This window comes from Ochlerotatus camptorhynchus, unplaced genomic scaffold, assembly GCF_037179485.1.
Source record: "Ochlerotatus camptorhynchus isolate MF236.1 unplaced genomic scaffold, CSIRO-AGI_Acam_v1.1 ptg000306l, whole genome shotgun sequence".
NCBI lineage: Eukaryota > Metazoa > Arthropoda > Insecta > Diptera > Culicidae > Ochlerotatus > Ochlerotatus camptorhynchus.
Window position 1 is genome coordinate 559,337 of NW_027040794.1, and position 22,571 is coordinate 581,907.

General features: G+C 37.4%; 1 protein-coding gene across 2 annotated transcripts in view; it reads right to left on the bottom strand.

Annotated features, from left to right (window-relative positions):
* The window catches only part of wb (wing blister), a 409,502-nt gene that overhangs the window by 381,418 nt on the left and 5,513 nt on the right, over window positions 1-22,571 (bottom strand). For both annotated transcript variants that reach the window (XM_065229029.1, XM_065229030.1), the window contains exon 2: window positions 6,026-6,736. In XM_065229029.1, coding sequence (XP_065085101.1) covers window positions 6,026-6,281 — 256 coding nt within the window. In that variant the 5' untranslated portion in view covers window positions 6,282-6,736. The remainder of the gene's footprint in view (window positions 1-6,025; window positions 6,737-22,571) is intronic.

Below are 22,571 nucleotides of genomic sequence, written 5' to 3' on the forward strand. Positions count from 1 at the left end.
CGACGAAAATTGCAATTGTTGCGCCTAAGCTGAGAATCTTAACTCTTGCACTTCATTCTGGTCTGTAGAAGAGGCGAGAGCGGTCCAAGTTAGTTATCGCGCCGTGGTGTGAAAGAACAGGTGATATTAGTAAACGGAAATTCCTTTAGTTTGCTAATCTAGGTTTTTTTCTGAATTCCCTCGATAGATCGTTAGTTTTTTAAAGATAGTTAGTGCTAAGTGCGTTAGTCCGGCGGTTAGGAGTGTGCGAAGGTGTTTTAGAGCAAGGTAATTCATTTGTTCAGTGTGCAGAAGTTAAATGCCACGCGACGGCATTTCTCGTTAACAGATTTGTGGCACGTTGCGAAACATCGCACCACCCACATCAGCTAACGACCGTTTTCGACCCCATCTTCCAGCTTCGAAGGACACATGGTGGTACCGAGGCCGGAAGAGCGTAGCAAAAAGGGTTTTCCCGCGCCCTAGGCATAGTGAGCAGCACCGCTGGTTTCGAACCGGTAACCTCTATCTTCAGCGGCAACCACTTTCCGCATTTTCCCGTTGACGGTGACGACAATCGATGCAACGGCCATACCCCGTTGGAAAACGACATCGGCTATGTGCAGTCCGCAGTAGCATCGCTTTGGAGTCCGTAGGAGTACCCGCGCGTGGTACACGTGGAACCAGTCGCCAATTCTTCCACGCGAGTAGCGAGTCAAATTGTAAATGTTCGCTAACTCCCATGCAGGGGGCGACCCCGGCGTAGTGGTTAGCATCCATACCTCTCACGCCAAAGTCACGAGCTCAAATCTCACCCCCGGACAAGTCACGAATGACCCAAGTGTTAAAGTGACTATAATAAAAAAAAATAAATAAATAAATAAATAAATAAATTCCCATGCGCATGGCGAATTAAAGCCCCTACACACTTAGAAAAATTCATGTAAATTTAGGTGCTCTGAGGCTGACACGAGCGTCAATTTTGACATAAAATTGAGTCATAATAGACGCGAAATTCAGCTCAATCAAACGTACTTTCGAACTTTTCAGTCTCGGAGCACTTAATTTTACATGACATGTTTGTTTACGTCTCATCCTTTATGTCAAAGATGGATTCCGTCACGTGTAAGATTAGGTATTTCAGGAGGCCGCTGTTTAGTCAGCCGTTACCCTCTCCAATCCACGTGAGCGCCGGTAACGCCAAACAGTTTGTTTGTAGTACACACAAAATGAACACCATTCGTCATACAGCACACTAAATAAATACCGCCAGAAGAAAGAAGAAGAAGGAGATAGCCAGCTAGAAGGTTCTTAAAATGCTCGATTAAAAGAAATGCGTCAATTCGACCAAATTTTGATCTTAACACCCTTAAAGGTTTTTGTTAGTCTGAATTTCCTAAATTGAAGAGTTCTTACAGGAAATATTCGAACTTTTATCAGGATTTTCTTTTCAATCGTCCTAAAATTACATCATCCTTCATGTCTGAATTTCCCTATAATAATCTGTAAAATCTACAAACTTGTTCAAACATATTCTAGAGATACACAACAAAATAATTTTGATATCACATCAAAGTGGATGCACTTCGATCGTGTCGAAAGTATAGTGTAATATTACTTGCCAAAAAGAACAAAATTATCATTAACACAGTGCATGAACTGACATTACGCTGCTTAGTTTATTTTTGTGGCCATAAAAATTACATGAGATTTTCCACATGATTGGAGTGCATCCTGTTGGATGCACTATTACAATTTATTTTTTGCTGTGTATAGACCATTCTGAGTACGCTTTATCTCTAGAAATCTTATACTCTATAATTCCAGATTTCTTTTAACTGGTTAGAATTCCCAAAATTTGCATACTGTTGTTTCCATTTTTCTCTGTAAAATTCCATTAGAATATTCTTGTTATTTTTCTTGGTAAACTTTTCAGAATTGCCTTGACACTCTTTTCATATTTAGCTGATAATAAGGTAAGGTCATAATTACAAGGGCGTAGCCAGTTTTCAAATTGGGGGGCAAACAAAATTTATGTTATGGAGAATTAGGTAAGACGCCGATTAGCTGAACATCTTCATACCGAACGCCATTATACCGTATGGATTACTAGGGCGTTCGTCGTTTAACCAAAACTGAATTTTCAGTCATACTTCCGCATATGTCATCGGTACTTCATGAATTTGTATAAAAATACAACATGTTTATAAATAATGTATCCAGGGTGCAGAACCTTTCAAAACTCTAGGGATTGTCTTCAAGTTCCAAGTTTTTTCTAGTCGTATTAAAATTAAGTTGGTTTTAAGTCTTACAATCCTCTGATTTTCCACTACTTTATGTTACTTCATACGCGAAGTTAACGATTTTCAGAGTTGGTTGGAAATGCTAACATGAAGCTTTAATGTGATGATTTATTAGCTAGAGAATGATCTTTAGAAGAGGGTAGGTGGATAGTTCCGTTAGAGTACGGCAGTATGAAAATTGAATAGAAGTTGAAAATGAGCGAAGGGCCATTAATGCGACAGTTTTTCAAGATAGACGCACATTTTTGCCTAACCCGTACGATGTACGCGGGGACTTGAAGTATGTCTCCAAGTCCACAGGCGAAAATGTGCGTCCCTCTTATTGCTCATAAACTGACTGCGGCTGTGGAATAGTTCTAGCGACGTTTTCATCACTACCTAAAGCCCCACGTTGCGAGAGCATTTCCAGTCGATGGTGTGTTATAATGCAGTTCTTCTTTACCCAACTATTGTGTTGCTCCTCTCGTCATGACCAACGTGATCATCTCAGAGAGTTGGGTAAAGAAGAACTGCATTATAACACACCATCGACTGGAAATGCTCTCGCAACGTGGGGCTTTAGGTAGTGATGAAAACGAGTCTTCGGTAATTGTTGAGCATTTCGAACTTATTTTTTTTAACTAAGGCTTATAAAAGAATCATAATCTTGCAATAATAGTCCTTTTATTGCACAGCAAAAAATAAATTTTAATATTACATCCAAGAGGATGCACTACAATGCAGTAAAAGCAACGTAATGTCAGTTTATGCACTGTATTTATGATATTTTTTTCCTTTTTGGAAAGTAATATTACACCATATTTTGGACACGATTGAAGTGCATCTACTTTGATGTGATATCAAAGTTATTTTTTTGCAGTGTGTTGTTCATGTTATCAGCTCTAAACGATTTAGCATTTAGAAAATTTTACATTATGTTGAGACTCTGACAATTAAGCAAAGCAAAATGATAAATCATCTGTAGTATCGCTAATTTATTCAAATTTTCAATAAACTTATAATTATAATGATGTTGCGCGTTTTTTTTGCATGAATTGGAAATTAATAATCTACAATTTGGTGAAATTTCAATACTTAAAGATTTATTATTTTATCGAAGACATTCCCAATTCCTCATCTCATCTTATCTATTTATCTCTAACAACTTACAAAATTATGTTCGAAAACTTTGTCTTGGTAGAGATCTACCATTTTATTGGATAGCAAATTTGAACTTACGATTTGTTTTTTTTTTTCCTTTATTAACGAGACTTTCAGCCTTAGGCTGGTTCATCTCTACTATGTGAACTTCTGATTATTTTTAGACCATCCTGGAATAAAGTTCACAAAAGTCACAAAAGTCGAAAATTTTGTTTTCAACGTGTTTTTTATGTTACTTCATACGTGACATTTGCGATTTTCAGAGTTGGTTGGAAATGCTATCTAACATGAAGCTTTAGTGTGATAATTTGTTAGCTAGAGAATGATCTTAGAAGAGGGTAGGTAGATAGTTCCGTTCGAGTACGGCAGTATGAAAATTGAATACAAGTTGAAAATGAGCGAAGGGCCATTGATGCGACAGTACAAAGTCAAACGTACACTTTTTGCCTAACCCGTACGATGTACGCGAAGATTTGAAGTATGTCTTCAAATCTACAGGCAAAAATTGTGCGTCTGCCTTTGCTCAAATACTGCGTGTGGCTGTGGAATAGTTCTAGCGACGTTTCATCACTACCTAAAGCCCCACGTTGCCAAAAGCATTTCCAGTCGATGGTGTGTCATATTGCAACCATGTCTTCCACTAATAGTTTTCGCTTTTTATTGAAGAGATATTGATTGCAGTGATATTTGTAAAGTAACATGTTTGAAAAAAACATGGACGTGAAGAAGGAGATACCATCCACGATTCATTTCCTCAATCGGAAGAGAAACATTTTCTAAGACGGGATCAGGAACAAGTGTTTCATGTGCAAGATGGAGAGGCACCGTATGAATTCCTGCCCGAAAGCAGCTAAGTAACTAAACATAAAAACAGGACAAACCGAAGCCGTACGTACCAGTGGCCAGGGTCGAATTTGAGGAGATATCAAAGGGGCAACAGCCCCGGAGGCTGAGCAAATATTTGTTGTATTTTTTTTTATATAGCACATTATTTCTGCTGAAACAAATCATTTTCATTTTATGTTCAATCATAAAGTTTGGTTCTTATCGTTTGATTTAATTTATACGTAGGTTACTGCCAATTTTTGAGTTGAGGTAAAATATCTTTCAGCAAATTAGCTTTGATCAATTGTAAATTAAGGTCGATAAGCACATTAATAACTGATGAATGACTGAGTTCTTTTAGTTTTCTGAACATCAAAAGTATTGTTCAAAAGAGGATTGAGTTTGAAGCATTGACGTACACATTAAAGCTGCTTCATGGATGTTTCTAATTATTTTTACTAATATGTATTGTTTTTATGTAGCATTGAACCAGAGAGAATAAACGTAACTCTAAATTGAGCAAATTGATCAATCACATTAATCATAAATATGGAAATCAATTCTTGATTTAAGAAAATTGACAAACTTATGGCATATAAAATCTAAATTAAGATCTATGATGGTAACGTTTCGTATGACTGATTATTATATTGAGTGTTTTATTTAGTTTTTGGACATTTTTGATATCTCAATTATTGGGTGAAATTGATATGGCTTTCGAATGACTTTCTATGAGATATTTTTTGTTTAATTTGGGTTCTCTTAATCCTTAGACGAAATGTATTTTCAGTAGATATTTTGGAAAGCACTCATTTAAATGCAGTTGTGCATAAATGAAGGCATTTTTTAAGTCATTCACAGAAAGTCATTAATTTTCTAACGTAGGAAACTTTTAACAATATTAAAAAAAAATATTGACTGACACTTTGTTCAATGAAAATGGTTACTTTCAAGTTAAGGACAACAATCATTCCAATGATTAAAATCAGCTATTGAATTATATTGAACGTAAAGTAAATAAAATAAACCCAACAACTGTGTTAAATTTGAACGATTTTGGTGACGTTTTGGATTTACAGGAGAGAGAATTTTAAGGTTGATTTAGTGAAATGCATGGGAAACGGATAGAAAATATCATTTAGCATGTCGAAAATTCGCTCATTGCTAAAATCATAAAATAATGTGCAATACAAGTTAAGGAAAAAAAAAGTGATGTCATTAATTTCTGGAAATTCAAAACCAGTTTTTTGTTTCGTTTAAGACCAAAATTCTGTTAATGAAAATGTGTTCACTTTGTTCCGGTAGGTAAATAGAACGCAATGATCACATTTCCATGAACGTAATTTTTGTTTTGAATGATAAAACTGACTGACACTTATGACGTTTCCTTTCACCTTAAATCCAAAGGTACGATCGTTGATTAAAAGTCATTGACACCTATTCGATTTTTCCGTCAACACTTAATACACCGATCATGTCGTATCATCGAACGACGAAAATACCATTTCCCGTTGATTTGTGAATGCATTAGCGCCTTCATGCTTGCCAACACACAAAATGAAGAATCACGAAACATCGCGAACAACCACGCTCCGATACACCTGACCTTGATCGTTATGCAAATGAACGGCAATAAGCGGCACGATAGTCCCCCTACTAACTTATCTCCCAAATTAATAACCCAAAAGTGCCCTTTACATTTTACGACTCTCATAATTTCACAGCTTCCGAAAGATCCGAAGGAATCGACAAAAAATGGAAAAGAAAAGCAGACTCACCATGCTTAGAGTGTCTCGTTCGATGTCCACCGCGACGAAGCTGACCAATCCGCATACGCCCATTGCGATGGCGCAGTGGCTGGGCAATCCGAATCTCACCCGAATCAGCATCGTCGTCCCTCTGATAACCGAACGGGTCATCGCGTTGCATCTCTTCGATATCCACATCATCCCGGCCCAGTTTCCCACTGGCTGAGGCCGCCAAAAGGCAGCACGCGCACAGAAAGGCCATCAATAGGCCACTAATTGACCACATTTTCGTTTTGCAAAATTCACTTATCGAACTTCCTGGCTGTGTGCACTTTGGCTTATATCTCGCTTTCTGCAGCACTTACTTCCACCATTGATGATAACTGCGATCACTCAACTCGCCTTTCTCCCTGCACTTCACTTTGATTCCTTTACACACTTTTCGAAATGGTATTCTTTTGTTTTCACACTATCATGATTTATGCGAAAGCTGTTTGCCTTTTCTCTGGTACGTTCTGGTTTCCGCAAAGAAAAAAAAACTATTTGCTCAGCAGCGGTCTAGAAAATCACTAGAATAGGCCAATACCAATACCACAGCAAATGCGTGATGACGGCAACTTCACTAGATCGAGCGTTGTCGAATAGCAACCACAAATGATTAGCATATCGAACTCACGACGATTCCCCATTACTGTTCCTGCGGCTCGCGGTTGCTATTGTTGATGCTGGTTATAGTCTGTCCTGGAAGTAGACAGAAATAGATAAATAAACATCTGCGAAAACATATTTTGATGGCGCAAACCGACGGACGGGAGAGTAAAATTACTACTTGCAGCCAGACAGATTTATAGTAGTGATGCTTGCTCTAACGGAGGCAGTTGCACAGATGCAAAACGTGAATCTTTTCCAGCACGGTTAAATGTGCGAACTTTATGGTCATTGACTTGGGAATTTATTTTTAATTTAGTCAAATGTGTCAAGACGATAAATTAAAAACATTTTAGGGGGGTTAAGTAATATTATTGACGTTCTGGTGCTAATGACGGAGAATTCGCTATTCTATTTTTAGAGATGATTTTGGATAATGTTATAAACATCGTTTATTGACCTGTGCATGCTACGTTAGCTGTTCTTCTGCATGACTCATTCGAAGGAAAACATTATATTTAAATAATCATTTAAGGATTTGACGTTTATCTTTTCAATTATGTGGATGTTGTTTATTGTTCTAATTATCTTTTTCCATCTCTTTATATGTTAACAGTTCATATAATACCTGTTTAGTTGTCTGTTTATAAACATGATTTTTTGTTGATTACCTTGATTTTTTTAAGCCTCCAAAATTTTCGGAATGTTTCTGGAAATTTAAGAATGTATTTGACAATTTCCAATACTCTTGAACATCCAGAACCTTCTAAAGGAGTTCACTGAACACTACTCAAAGTGTATTGAGTTCATCCGAAACACATGATACTGGACACTGTACAAAAGCTCTTTGAACCTCTCCAAAGTATTCTAAACAACTTTTTAAGTTTACAGATGTTTTCTAAAGCAGGGTTTAGATGTATGCTCAACCTATTAGGGTTTAGATGTTCGTCAAACCATTCAAAAGTTCCTGAAACTTCACAGTTTTATTCATACTGATCATCTCAGAAGTTTTCAGAGAACATCAGGGAAGTTTAGAGTATTTCGAATAAATATGTACACTTTGGAGAAATCTAACGGATTTTTCCTAGGGGCAAGACAGCTGTACTCAGAGTAAATATATTTGCAGCGAGTAAATTTAAGTTACTCAAATTTACTCAAAAATGATCAAAGAAGTCTCGATTTTCTGATCAAAGAAAATATCGACTGACAGCATATTTGGTTTTCTAAAAAAAAAACCCAGTTTTAAATATTGAAAGATCCAAGGCAGACCAGGGATCGATTGGTTAAAGTATTGTCGTTGAAGATTTTTGATGATGCGGTGGTGTTATTTCAGGACTGTACCTGTTGGTACACGACCAGAGATTTGAGAAATTTCTGCCCTGTGAACAGAAATAGCATATCTCGCACAGGCTATAAAAGATCCCTCTCATCTTGTTGAACTAATTTCGGACATGAGGAAATCGAACATCAATATTGAGGTATATCGTCACAAGTACAACTATGTTTAAAAGTTTCAATAACGTGTAACTATTCGTTTGTACCGGCAAGTGCAGTAGTAAAAGGGTTGGCTTATTACTTAGTAGTCCAAGGGACTTCGTGAACAAGATATGCAGTGTACGGTCACCTGAATAGAGATTCTTGCGGAGTTTGAACTGAAAGATATGGTTTGGCAGGGAAACTATGATATTTACTATGGAAAGACTGTCTATTTTGATCTATAGGTTAGTTTTATTGGGCAATATACTGTTGGTGTGGGATTTTCTTCGGTACCTTGCTGCTGATGCCGACGATCTAGTGACGGTCTGCAAATACTAGCTGCTACATTTTCAACGTCTCATTGGATTTTTTCCTAAAAGTAATCCTGTGTAAGTGAAATGATAATTTAAAACTCTGCACTTTTGGAATATTAGGATAATATCTGAATCTTTAAACATAGTTCGAACAACACCATTCTTATGTCGAAAAGTTTAATAATTGAAATAGATTATAAGTTTCCAATTTTAATTGATACTTACATTGAGGTTCATCATTGAAAACTGGAAAGCACTTTGCTTGACAGCATCCGTTTCAACATTGTTTTCAATACAACAATCAGGTTACTATGTGTATAAGATATTGAGCAACGCGAGTTACTCAGAGTTACTTAAAATTAACTCCGAGTTTCCGAGTTCATAATCGAAAGCTGTCTTACCCCCAGGATTTTTCCTAAATTTCCTACATTTTTACGAAAATCATTGGATTTTACAGAAATTTGCTGCAAAATTCAAAGAAGTTCAATGAATTTCATTGTAGTTTAGGAAAACTCAGAAGAGTTTTGGAGATCTTCAAAGAAAGAAAGGAGAACCTGAGAAATTCCCATCAAGGGAACTTTAGGGAAGTTCAGAAAAACCTACGATTAGAACTTCAAAGAAGTTTAGAGAATTTTGAAAAGGATAAGATGATCAGAAAACTTCTGAAAAATGTACAATTTATTCGATGGCTAAGAATTTAAGTTATATTCTATGGACCAGAATCACATACATATTTCGAAAGCCTCTACTCTGAATGCTATTATACTAAATGGGTCATTAGGCTTAAATTTGGAAAGTATGAGATTCAACGAATAAATTAAACCGAACAATGGATTAGGTTTTCTTCTTAGGACAGATCCTTTTTGTTGGTTTTATCTGTGCATCCTCACGGCCACGTAAATACATTTCCAAGCTATTTTCAACACACAGTTCGATGAAAGTAGCTAAAATCCAGCATCTAATATGACAAACCTGGCAAGAAACGGTTTTGTAATCAAGTTATTAATGAAAGAGAAAGTCGATACGGATAATCTATAGGGCCTTATGCATTTTTCCGGTTGATATGTTTTTTTAGATGATGGCGGGGGGATCTCACTCTCCGACGATGATTCTCTGCTGGATTTTCCTTCTTCTGAGGCGCTGAATACCTCTGATGGTGATGGGTCAGCCACCAATAAGTACACCGTAGCATATCCAAAGGTTAAGGTGCTCCACCCGTTTCCCCGAGAACGTCACCTGCCCCCCACGCTAAGGCTTACCAAGAAGACTCGAAAAGCCCGTGGTTTGTCCGACGCAAACAAAAGCCTTTGAATGTTCATCGGATTTCAAAGAATCTGTTTAAAAAAATCAGCCGTGACAGAGATTTTGAAAGTAAGACCCAATAAACTGCGTGTTACCGTTAGCGATCGATCAACAAAATTGTTGTAGGGCAAATGTATGTAATGTCGGCCTAAGTGTCCCTAATTTGGGCCCATACATAAATTCAGCAATCGACTAAATTTTCAATAGCGATCAAAAATATCCATAAGTACCATCCCAATGACGCGTTCATCTAGATAAAATTGATAAATAGCAGATTTTTAGCGATGGGCCCAATGTTAGATCCATAGGCCAACATTAGAGCCATTTTCCCTATTTGAGTTTTTTTTTGGAATACCGATTGTATATTTCAAGTAAAGAAGTTGAAATCGAGGGAGTTGTTACCGAAGCGAGTATAACTCGCGATGATTTCCTGAAAGGCGGGGTTGGTGTCTTCAAGAACCCTCACCTCCCGAAAATTAAAATACTAAACTGCATTCAAATGCATTCAGTGTCCGTCGTTGGAACGAAGAAAACTCATACGCTTTCGGACTCGTTTCGTGTGACCTTCGCTGGGTAAGTACTACCAGATTACGTCGCTATAGGGATGATCCGATTACCTGTGCGCTTGTTAGTACCAAAGGTAATGAACTGCACAAAATGTAAGCGACTAGGACACACTGCGGCTTTCTGTGGCAACAAGCCACGCTGTGATCAATGTGAGGAGAAACATACGGAGGGTTCTTGTCGTGCCTCCCCAAAATGTCGTTATGTTTTGGAAATTCCACATGCTCTCACTGATTTTCCAAGATACAAACAGCAGGTAGAAAACTGCAGCGGACTTTGAAGGCTCGCGCGCAGCGTTTCTTCGCGGAAATCCTAAGATTAGTTACTCCATCTTCCCGAGTTCCTCCGTGTAGTAACCCCTTCGACCTTCTCTCGGTTGATGATCAGGGCTCTGACCCTAGTGTTGGTGAGGGAAGTAATTTTGTTTTCAAAGCCCCACCTAGGAAGCGATCCATAATTATCACGCAACAGCCTCAGGAGGCCTCTCGTATTGAACCTCGAGTCATCTTGAAGAAACCAGAAAGTAGCGGTAATGTTCCGAAAGCCCCTTCACCGAGTTTCAAACCATTTGATGTTGATAGGGACTTCCGTGGTTTCCAGCTTCTTCCAAGGCTCCGGATATTCCAGTTCCACAGCCAGAACAACATGCAGCCATGTTCACGTTTTCTGGAATTGTAGATGGCATTCCCGTAAATATTAAATGAGTCTGACTACATGGGGAACATTATTGTTTTGATGATTCCAATGTTGAATACTCTTTTGAAACAACTAGCTTCTAAATTGCCAATGCTTTCGTCGATCATCAACTTTAACGTTTAAAATTACTAGCGTTTGAGAGTGTGATAGTGATTTGTCTGTTCGTGTATTAATTTTAGTTTCTGTTTTCTCATCGGTGTCCCTTCCCAAGCCCCTCTTTTTATGTTTCGTTGCAGTTATAAACAACTATCAGGCATCTCGACAGAGAGATCACAGGGCTGGTAGCGCTGATGCGATATAATAGTAGTGACTTTAGTGACTAAAATTACGGAAATAGTGACCAAATAGTGACTTGTAAATACTAAATAAGTAACCATTTATATGGTAACATAGAAATTCAAATACGGTTTGATATCGAAATAAACTTTTTATGTCATGGAACTCAGTATCAAATTTCATAAATTCCTCTAACTTAATCGAATCTCACAACGGAAACCCCTGTGAAGAGCATTTGAAATGATTTGAATAATTTACTTTTGCTTACGTTATACATGATGACTAGCAAATAGTAATTCATATTTTTATGATATTGAATTTGATTCTGCGTCCGAAATCTCTAAATATTTGATATATCTAGGTAGATAACTTTGATAATTTGCTATGAAATTAATACAGAATTTCTTCAGAATGATCTCAAGAACTTTTTTAGAATAATTCCCCTTCTCTTAAACTTAGAAGCAAATAAGCTTTTACAAAAATAATATTGCATTCTTGAAATTCTTTGCAAAACAATCAACCAAATTCTTGGAAATAGATCATTTTCGTAGTTGGAAACGCTTAACATCAAATATCAGAACTAAAGTGGACATTTTATACGATAGATGAGGAGATGAAAGTAAAGAGTTGATAGTTCCGTTATAGTGTGGCAGTTTAAAATTTGTATATAGAAAGTAGAAAGCGAACAAAGGATAATTTTGAGGAAAGTACGAATAGGGTAGAGCATCTCCTTTACCAAGCTCATCCGTTAATGAGGGATGGTGAGGGGTGTTTCCCCCTGCCACCACTGGCAAAAGGGATGATCACCGATTTGCTCATGTACGTACCTCTGATGTGCGGAAACAGTTCTATTGATTGTTTCACACTCAAGTCACCATCTGACGTAAACAACTACCCGATTCGTACCTTCCTCAAAATTGTCCTTTGCTCGCTTTCTACTTTGATAAACAATTTTCACACTGCCGTACTATAACGGAACTATCAACTCTATAATTGAATCTCCTCCTCGGTCGTATAAAATCTCCATTTGAAGTCTGATATTTGACGTTAAGCATCTCCGACTATGTAAATCGTTAAATTCACGCATGAAGTAATAACACATGATTAGTTAAAGTAGATTATTTTCGATTTTTTATTGATTCTTTTAGAAACTCCCTGAAGGCTCCTTCCATAAATCCATCCTTAGAATTTCCATGCAATTAACCTCAGAAGTTTCATAAATTTCTGCTTAGAATAATCTTGGACTTCTCCCTTGCATTCATTTGTATTCTCCTTAGAATCCCCATAGTATTTCCTCAGAATTCTCAAAACAAAAATCCATCACAAACTTTGTAACTCTTCTCAGAATTCCTTCCTCAAAATTCGATTCCATTTGAATTCTTCTCGGAATTTATTTCGAACTCTTAAGAATTCTCTTGAAAGTATCGTCAGAAATCACCCCAGAATTCTTTTAGAACTATCCGCAGAAACCATCTTTGGAGTTCACGGGATTTTCATGGAATTTTTTCATCAGAGCCATTTCAGAACTAATTTTGAATTCTTATTATAATTGGACCTAGAATCCTCATCCAATCATCATAGAATTCTTCTCAGAACTCTCGTTAAAGTGCACTCTTAATTACATTAGAATTATTTCCAAAATTGTTTCGGAGCTGAATTTTGAGTCTCTATTAATTTAAACAGTAATCAAAAGCGACGCCCGTATGTGTTAAGCCAAATTCTACTATATAGGTAAACCTGGCTTAAGATTTAAGCGGATATGAAGAAATCGGTCCTCAGAACAGTTAATTTTACATGAGACTTTCGTAGTCTGTACTTTGGTATTCTTCTCTGATATATCTTGGTGTATGCCCTGGAATCCTTTAAAATTCTCTTTTAAATCGAAATTGAAGGCATTTCCCAATAGTTTTCCTGGTGTTCTAACGTTTTGCGGTTCACTGGTCACCCTGGTTAAAATTTTCAAGTTTTTAACAGATATGTTTATTTTGTTAAAACTACTGTAGACTTTCTTAGTGCCAAGTACTCAATTTAAACATTTTGCGAAAAAGTGACTTTAGTGACTATTTTTAGGGAAATAGTGACTTTAGTGACTTTTAGGTGTAAAAAGTGACTTTTTAGTGACTGGCTTCAAAAAAGTGACCAAGTCACTAAAAAGTGACCTGCTACCAGCCCTGAGATCAAGAGCTTTTTCCCGTCACCTCACTGCATCTCCCATGGTCAAAGGTCGAAAAGCAGCCAGTAAACGGCGGTGGAGATAAATATATCAATCGCATCCTTGTGTACCTTTTCCTTGATCCCTTCCCTACCTTTTAATAGATTGTAGCCAGTAACCTCGAGTAAGCCGAGAGTATTCGGACACCTCTTGTACTAACTCTATTTTTAAGAAACATTGAGAAAAGAAAAATGAATTTCGGGTCCATAAAGCTTCCGCATTTGAGCCTTGATAAATAAATGAATTTATTTAAAAAAAAAGTCAATATGCGTTTCTCATGCAAGAAAGACGAATTCCTGTCCTAAGCGGAAGGCCTGGAAGCAACCAGAAAAAGGCAGGCAAAAACAATCATTGGACAGAGAGTTAGCACTTTGTACGCGGGTTTTGCGGCTGGAAACACCAAGGAACTACAAGAAGAGATAAAGGTACTCGAGTAACCTCTAAAAAAAGAACCATAGAGGCATAATGAAATGTATTGCAACCATACAATAGAATTTATTGTATTTACAATAAATCATATTGTTTACAACGTTAAAAATAACCATATAATATATTGTTTTCACTATGGTTCCAATAGAACAAGGGGGTTGTTATGTATCTTAACCATAGTAAAAAATCACTTTTTCTCGACCAAAGATGAGCCATTTATCATTGATTGTATTGTTGTTCGATTGTTGAAAATTCTTACTATATGGGACGTATTGTAAATCTATTGTAATAACAATATGTTAAAATGTGTTGTACAATATACATAAGATCCATTGTTGGCAGTAGATTTTGATGTAATTGTATTTTATTTTATGGTAATTGTATTGTTATTTTTTTTTTCGGGAAGAGTATCAAGTATCTGAATAACATGAACGATTTCAAATGTGGACTACACAGAGAAGCAATAGATTTTCAAAACAAAGAGGGCCAAGATTTGGCGAGAGAACGAAAGGAAGATGCAATGAAGTTGTGGGAAAACATTCAGAAACGAACAGAAAGTTAACTCCTAGGAAAAAAGGATCTCCTATCTACACCCTGGGTCAAAATCCATCATCGAAATAAATGTATGAGAGTTTCACAATTGTGATTTTATGTCAAGTCCTTCGGCTCCGTAGAGTTTTATAAAACAAAAATAGTTGAGCCTTATTGCATATATACCCGAAAAAAACAAATTTTAATTTTTTACGCGAACTGGCATTTGATGAAATTTCAACATCCGGTTTTAGTTTTGTGGGCAGAAATGAAATATAAATATTCGTGATTGTATCACATTTTAATAATCAAGAATATTATGCAATTCGAAAACTGTACCCAGCCATGAAATGAAAGATTTTATTACAGATTTGCATGTAAAGTATGCAGATTTTGCAATATTTTACCACATGAACAGATCTGTAATGTGGTTGCCGGAAGATTATTCAAATAATATTACAATTTTTCGACCAAAGAACGGCTAGAAAATCATCTCGTGAAGGTTTTATACGAAAATATGCATTCTGGCAAAACTTGATTAAACGCTGCAGTCAATTTCAAGAACTCCCATACCATTTGTTGTATGAATCATATGCAGAGGATGTAATAACTTCAATCTTACAATTTGTATTGCGTGTGAAAACATACATTTGAAAAGTTTTTATCCAGTGCTAGTTTGAAACGTGTTTGTTTGTGTATCAAATGTAATGTTTCAAAATTATTCAGGTAATAACCGAGATGAAAAAAAATGGTGGGGTTGTGTACAAGACACGACCGCAGGGTTGACGTAGACTACGTTAAGCTGTGTAGTGAAATTCTCGTGCGTTTTTCTAGTTATTGATTTAAAATACAGTAGAAGTAACCTATGATTTCGGTCCCTATGTGCATATTTTGGATTTCCTACTTAGTAAAACTTGGTTAAATTCAGGACCTCATAAAAATGCGAATACATATTCTATTATATTTGGTTCCTAAATAACAATCAGATATGAGTAAGGCTTTCTTCAGGTGATTCATTGAAGCGTCCAACAATGACCGTCATGATAGCTGATATTCCCTATCACTTCAAGATTTCTAGGACATAAATCTTGGACGGTTGTGACATCACTCATGAAATTGAAACTTCTTGTGTACTGAACTGCAACAAACGTGAAGTTACAGTTTCTGTACTCTTGAAATTTTTATGTGTTAATGAGATTGATCAGAAATAAGGTTTCCTCAGCGATTCAACTTCAAAACGCTAAACGGAGTGCACAATTTTGCACCAATGTTATGCAACATTTCATAGTTGATCGGGATATCAATTAGCCATGAAACCATCCAATAAGTTCTCGATACATCTTTTATCTACCGATTGAAAAAATAAAAAAAATACTAGGGCTGTGGAAAAAATTTTCACTTAGATTTGACACTTCGAAAATAAATTAAGATGTTCGAAAATCCCTATTGTTGATCGGCCGATTTTCGAGAAAGCGTCTGTCAAAATTGATTCCTTGTCTGTCAGAAATAAGTCTGCTAGATAAGCAGGTTTATTTTAAAATTTTCCATCTATCAAATTTGAGTAAACATTCACCAAATGGAACACAGCCTTAATAACTTGAGCACAGAATCGTTTCTTGTTGTGTTTGTTGTATTAGATGCGAGATAAAATCTTCTTTTATCGATATGTGTGCTGAAAATACCTGGGCCGAGTGGATTCAAGGAGAAAGTCGAGAGAATCTTGTCAGTGTTACTTAGGACCTAATGAAATGTTCAGATTGAATTGTTTTGCTTAGCTGTAGCAATGTAAACAGAAAATCGACGAAGAGAATCGAACATTACAAGTAGGCCCTTTTGAACGCTCACTTTCGAATTTCAGAACCTAGCACTGAAAAACTCGACGGTACCTCTATTTATGCTAAGAGATAAGCATTGCAAGTCCCTTCTACTTGAAGAATTATGCAATCGAATGGCTGGCTATGCCTCGCCTCATCAGCAAAAAAAAACTGGGGTTGTATAAACCGTTCTAAAGCATAATTTTTCAAGTAGGAGGGACATTCATAGCTAATCTAAAAGCATAAATAGAGGAACCATCTGATAATTTCAGTGCTTGGAACAGAAAACTGCAATCTGTGAAGAAAAATCCTTCTTATCACCACAGAAACACCCCGTTCCCGTTTTCTTATGCAAAATAATGAATGTGCGTTCACAAAACGCACGAAATCTTAAAAAACCATATCAAGATTTTTTTAATTCAATCAAGATGTACTGATAATTAAATGGGGGGATTTCAAGCTAAAATGTTCTGATCGCCAAATATTCATGATCAATACCGAAATTTCGCATAAATATCCAACCCATTTTGTGCTGATTTTCAGTGTTGCACAATTATTAGGGAACCTTCATACATAAGGTAGTAGTTGAGGAAGGAGATGGGTTTCAAAAGTTGGGGCCTTCCATGTATTAGATGTATTGCAAAACACGCTCCGAGGGGGAAGGGGGGTTAATTGGTCAAAAATATACGTAATTTATGGATGGCCCTAATTTTACTTCCAAGGCTGTGTCTCAATGGGCGAATTGAATTTAACTCGTGGTTAAAAAGGACAGATGAGTTATCGAAGGGTCCCTGCTATACGAGCGTAGTTATTTCGGACCGACTAGAAGTTAAATTTTGGTAACCGTGGCTGAGTTCTGTTTGAAAACTGATCAATTTCCGGCATTTTCGAACATTGAAAATAACTTACGAAATGTCACGTTTAACCACGAGTTAAATGTAACTCGTCAATTGGTTCACAGCCCAAGAAGTATTTCTCGATTACTTTTTCGAAGGACCGTATCAGCTTTTGTAAACAACGCATTTGATCGTCGATCTGGCGTAACTGGTAGCTCGCCCTCGCATGCTAGTACTACCATCAGATACGGGAAAGTTTTCCCAACCTGTTAGCGGTGTTAGTATGTGGGGCGAGCTATTAGTTATGCCAAACCGACGATAAAATGCGTTGTTTACAAAAGCTGATATGTCCTTCCGAAAAGTAATCGAGATTTGTAGTTATCATTCAGGCAAGGAGCGCTTGCGCCATCGAGGCGACACCGGTACCAGCAGCCAATGATCTCGACGGGAACGACGCGCAAAGTTCGAGGTGCAAAACTCGAACTCTGCGGGCTTGACAGGAACCGCCTTCCTACTGCTGTTACTGCTACTGCTTCTGCTACCTGCTTACCCGCCGTTCGAAGCGAAAATGAGCTGAAGCACATTAGAAGCGCTGTTTTATAACTTTTCTGATTCAAGCAGCACGATGTGCAACCAAATTGTTCTTGATTATGAGGACTGGGTTTGGAGAGAACGTTTATTTCATGAAAACAATGATAAAATTATCTCTTTTTATTTGTCCATTTTTAAAACAGTTTTTTATGGAAAAATTGAAAAAAAAAAGTTTATTGCAACAGCTTACGAAAGGTATTTCCTATCGATTGGTGTGTTCGGATTTTAATTTCATCAATAAATGACAAAGCTTATAGCGTTCAAAAACTGACGCCTTTTCGTGACGGTCGCAATTTTAGATTTTCGATTTACCCTCAGTACCTTCCCGTAAGACGTAGTCTACGTCAAAAAAAAAAAACCAAAACAAGAACAACCTGTTCAAATTCATCCACAAAAATTTGAAATCACAATTTACGCACCTATAATAAAATGAAAAAAAAAATATATCTCAACTGGCTGCTATTAACTTGATCGTAAAATGTATTGCATCACTTCTAAGGTTATCCCAACAGAAACAACAATAGTCGGTAAAAAGTAAATTAACACCATCATCTATAGGTAACCTGCCACTCAATCTTCGCGATGAACTTTTCCATCGCATATGTTATGATACACCTTTCCGAATACATATTCATTTAAATTCAAAATTAGTAACCTGACAGCTCCCACTGCGCGGACACACATGCAAGGAAAGCCGTCCCCCAATACCAGTTTCTTTAGGCAAATCGGGCAAGGCGCTCGCTAGTTGCTCTGCGGGTGTTTTTAATTTCATCGATTTATTTCCCGTTTTTAAGCTAAATATGGCCGTAAAACATAGCGAGATGTCTCGTGATTGTGTCTGACCGTGTTGCCGGTTACCCGTTCTAGCGCACGTAAAGAACGGTAGTGACCTGATCCGATCCCCCCTCCGCGATCGACAGCCAAAAAAGGAATGAAACCCAGTCAGTCGTTGACAAGTTCAGAGCCACTGCTTACGCGATGTCACATTTGCAGAAAAGTGGGACCGTTTCTCGGAGAGGTAGATTGTGTGCGTCCTAGTTTGAAGGGTACCATTTTTTGAACCGAAATGTTTCGTATTTGAATTCCTAATATGTTTAACTCGTGCTGATCATGGTTGTTGTGAATCAAAAATTTAATCGGCGGATTATGCAAATTACCTCATTCAGTCAAGTGCACATTATGTCATCACGTTAAAGTAGACTGGCTCATTATATAATTTGTTGTTTGAGCTTCAGAACACATTTTGACTTATTCACTTTTTACTAATCAAAAAACTTCTACACTTAAATATCATTACCATGGCATAAAATGCAAACACATTGTAGCTAGATTATTAAATTCTTTGTAGAAATCCCTTCATTGACATTTATTCAGAAAATCTCCAATATTCATTTGTACATAGTGATGCGTTCTATTCCAGGTTCGGTCAAGTTTGGCTAGCTACTAGATAAGTTGAGGACAATTAGGGTAAACGCACTAACGTTGCAGTACGTTAGAAGCGTTAGGATTCTATAGTTGAGTATGGAGTCTCCTATAGGAGCGTTCACCCTGAAGCTCAACTAGTGACGTTAAACCCATGAAGAAAAGAAGAAGTACTCAGATAATAGGACCTCAAGAATTTCCGCTTCTTTGTCCTACCTGTAAACATAGCGTGTAAAAGGAAATACGCCCCTGCAATAAAAATCCAACACATTTGAGGCCAGCCGGAGAAAGCACAGGTAACAACAGAATTTCGGTTTCAAACAACAACAAAACAGTGCGATCAAGTGGCACTCGAGACAATCAAGCCATATGCAACGGACAAACATCAACCAAGAATCGCATAGGGTAAGGTGGGGTAATTCGCGCCACGGGGTAATGTGAATAACAATGTTTATTTATTTGTTTTTCCAGTGGCGTCGCGTAGTCTCACATTCTACCTGTGCGCTATCTCTAAAAACGTGATATTTAGATATATTTATTCCTATATATTCCCTAATTCCCTAATAAACGGGTACCATATACTGACGATATCTTAGATGGTGTGACCATACCACATAAAATTGGGATGATATCTCGAATTAATGGTTAGGCGCATCTTATGGTTTTTGTTTATGCGGGTTATCAAAACAGAAAATCGATTAAGAGAATCGATCTTCACAGTTAGGCCCTTGTGTTCCTGAAAGCCAGATATATCAATTGCAAGTAATAAGAGATGAACTAGCCTATGGCTAAAAATCTCTATAATAAAGAAAAAAAAATGCAAGTAATATTTTGCGATTTTTTAACGTTTTGAAATTTGGTGCACAGGTAAGTTAAGGTAGGTTAAGGCGACACCACTGTGTTTTTCTAAATTTATTCAAAAGTTACTAGATGAGCTATGATTTAGAAAAACCGTTGTTGCCCCGTGGCGCGCACTACACCCTGTTCCCCTAATGTGTTTCCCGGTTATTATCATTATTCTTTCCAGCTCATAACTTCTCCCCTAATCGCTCAATTGATATTGCGGTCGGTCAGTCATGCTGTGCTCTTTCACATTTTCATGATTATGCAAAACCAACAACAACGAAAAAAAATCAACACAACTACACCGACAGACAGACGCTCACATTAATGCAAAATAAAATGCCAATAAACATATGTTTCGACGTATTTATGAATAAAAAACGGCCAAAGTGGCTGTCGCAGACGGTCGAGGCCAAAAGTTGACATTATTTGGCAAGCTGAGGTTCTGGAGTTATAGGGATGTTCATGAACTCAAGATGTACCTAACTGTATCTATTTTTTAAATACCAGTCAACCGTAGGAATTGCAAGGCTGATGGATTGAATATTGAATAGGGAAGGGGGTGTAAGATTTTATGTCAAGCAATACATTAGGCATAGGACAAACGTGACGAAAGGGTTAGAGGGAGGGGGTGATTTTTTCCACAATTTAGCGACATACGTGATGCATCATCTCAAAATTGATTTCAATCCTAGATACAGCAAATATTTCTGAGTAATATGGTTTTTATTTTCCGAAACTCAGTATCGTAAAATCCGATTTCCCAAAATCTTAAAAATATTTCGAACTCTGAAGTTTTGCAATTCCTGCTTTATTTTGAGTGTGTTTTCTATGTGCGGTATCTTTTATATATTTCAAAGTCTCTCAATTTTTTTTATAGTTTTTGTCAGTTCCAGAATCAATGCCGCACTCTTGGTAACCGATGAATTCTACATTCTTAATATTTGTGTTACCTCCAACAACCATTAAACAAGTGCACAGTATTTTCCGGAGTCTGAAATTGAAGTACGAAAACGTTGAATTTATCCATGCTCTACAATCCAAAAAAAATCGCGCAATGAGAAATTTTGAAATTTTTCTTACTTTTAAGCATGATAAATTAAAAAGCTAAGTTTAAAATCATCAAAATATTCACAAATATGAAACATAACAAATTATAAATGCCCCAGATTAAAAAAAAAATAAGTCCTGAATAGTAAAAAAAATTAAATAACCATAAAGGTTTAGGCCATCAAAATTCCCCAAAGTATGAAACCGTAAAAATTATCCAAACGCCAGTACTTGTTGGAAATGTTATTCAGTGAGGGATCTAAAAAAAAGTAAAATCATTAGCCTAAAGGGTGTCCACGATGAAATTGCCACACACAAAATTGATTCGCAAAATTCGAGTTTTCATCCGATTGCCATCAAATTTTCAGGGATTGAGAAAAAACTATTAAACTTCATTTTACCATTTTACTCGTATTTTATTTACAGTCCATACGCAAATGCCCGCACCTTGGCCTTAACCCCGGCCATAAGATTCTGCACAACCTGTGAATCAACCGTTTTTTGCATGTAAACCCATACTTTCTTCAGTTCCTCGACTGTCTTCACTACCTTAGGTCGTTTAAGAAGGTGCTGCTTCATAATCACCCAGTACTTCTCGATGGGGCGGAGCTCCGGAGTGTTGGGAGGGTTGAACATTTTCGGCACGAAATTGACCTTATTGTCCGCATACCACTTCAGCACGTCCTTGGAGTAGTGGCATGAGGCCAAATCCGGCCAGAAGATTGTTGGGACGTTGTGGGCCTTCAGGAGAGGAAGCAGCCGCTTCTGGAGGCACTCTTTTATGTACACCTGTTCGTTCATCGTGTCCTAAGTCACGAAAAGTGCACTCCGCTTCCCGCACGTGCAAATGGCTTGCCAAACCAGGAATTTCTTCGCAAATTTGGACATCTTCTGAGTGCGGACATGCTCCGGAACGCTGAACTTATCCTTGGCCGTGAAAAACAGGTTGCCGGGGATCTGTTTGAAGTCGGCCTTCACATATGTTTCGTCGTCCATGATGCAGCATTCAACTTTCGTCAGCATGTTGAGGTACAACTTCCTAGCACGGGTTTTGGCGGACTTGTTCTGCTTCTCGTCGCGATTAGGGGCCTTTTGTACCTTGAACGTTCGAAGCCCAGCCTTAGTTTTGGCCTTCTGGACAAAACTTCGGCTTAGGTGCAGCTTCTTAGCCACATCCCTAACGGAGGCGTTCGGATTTCGGTTGAAGGCCCCAACTACGCGGTTGTGATTTTTGGTGTTGTACGGAATACTTTTTCCTTCACTTCTGGGCTTCCGATCGGTGGTCAACCGTTCCTCGAACCGCTTAATCACTCGCGACACCGTGGAATTCGCGATTCCCAACGTTTTGGCGATGGAACGATGCGAGAGATCCTTGTTCTCGTGATGAATGCGCAAGATTTTATCACGCACGAGCTGTTCTTTCGACTCCATTTCCGCGAGTTTTGATCACAGGACTTTAAAACTTGCAGGATGTAAATAATGCACTATGAACTAAATCCACCCAAATTTTCATTAAATTCTACCCAACGGTTAAAAAGTTAGAGCAATTTCATAGTGTGGCAATTTCATCGT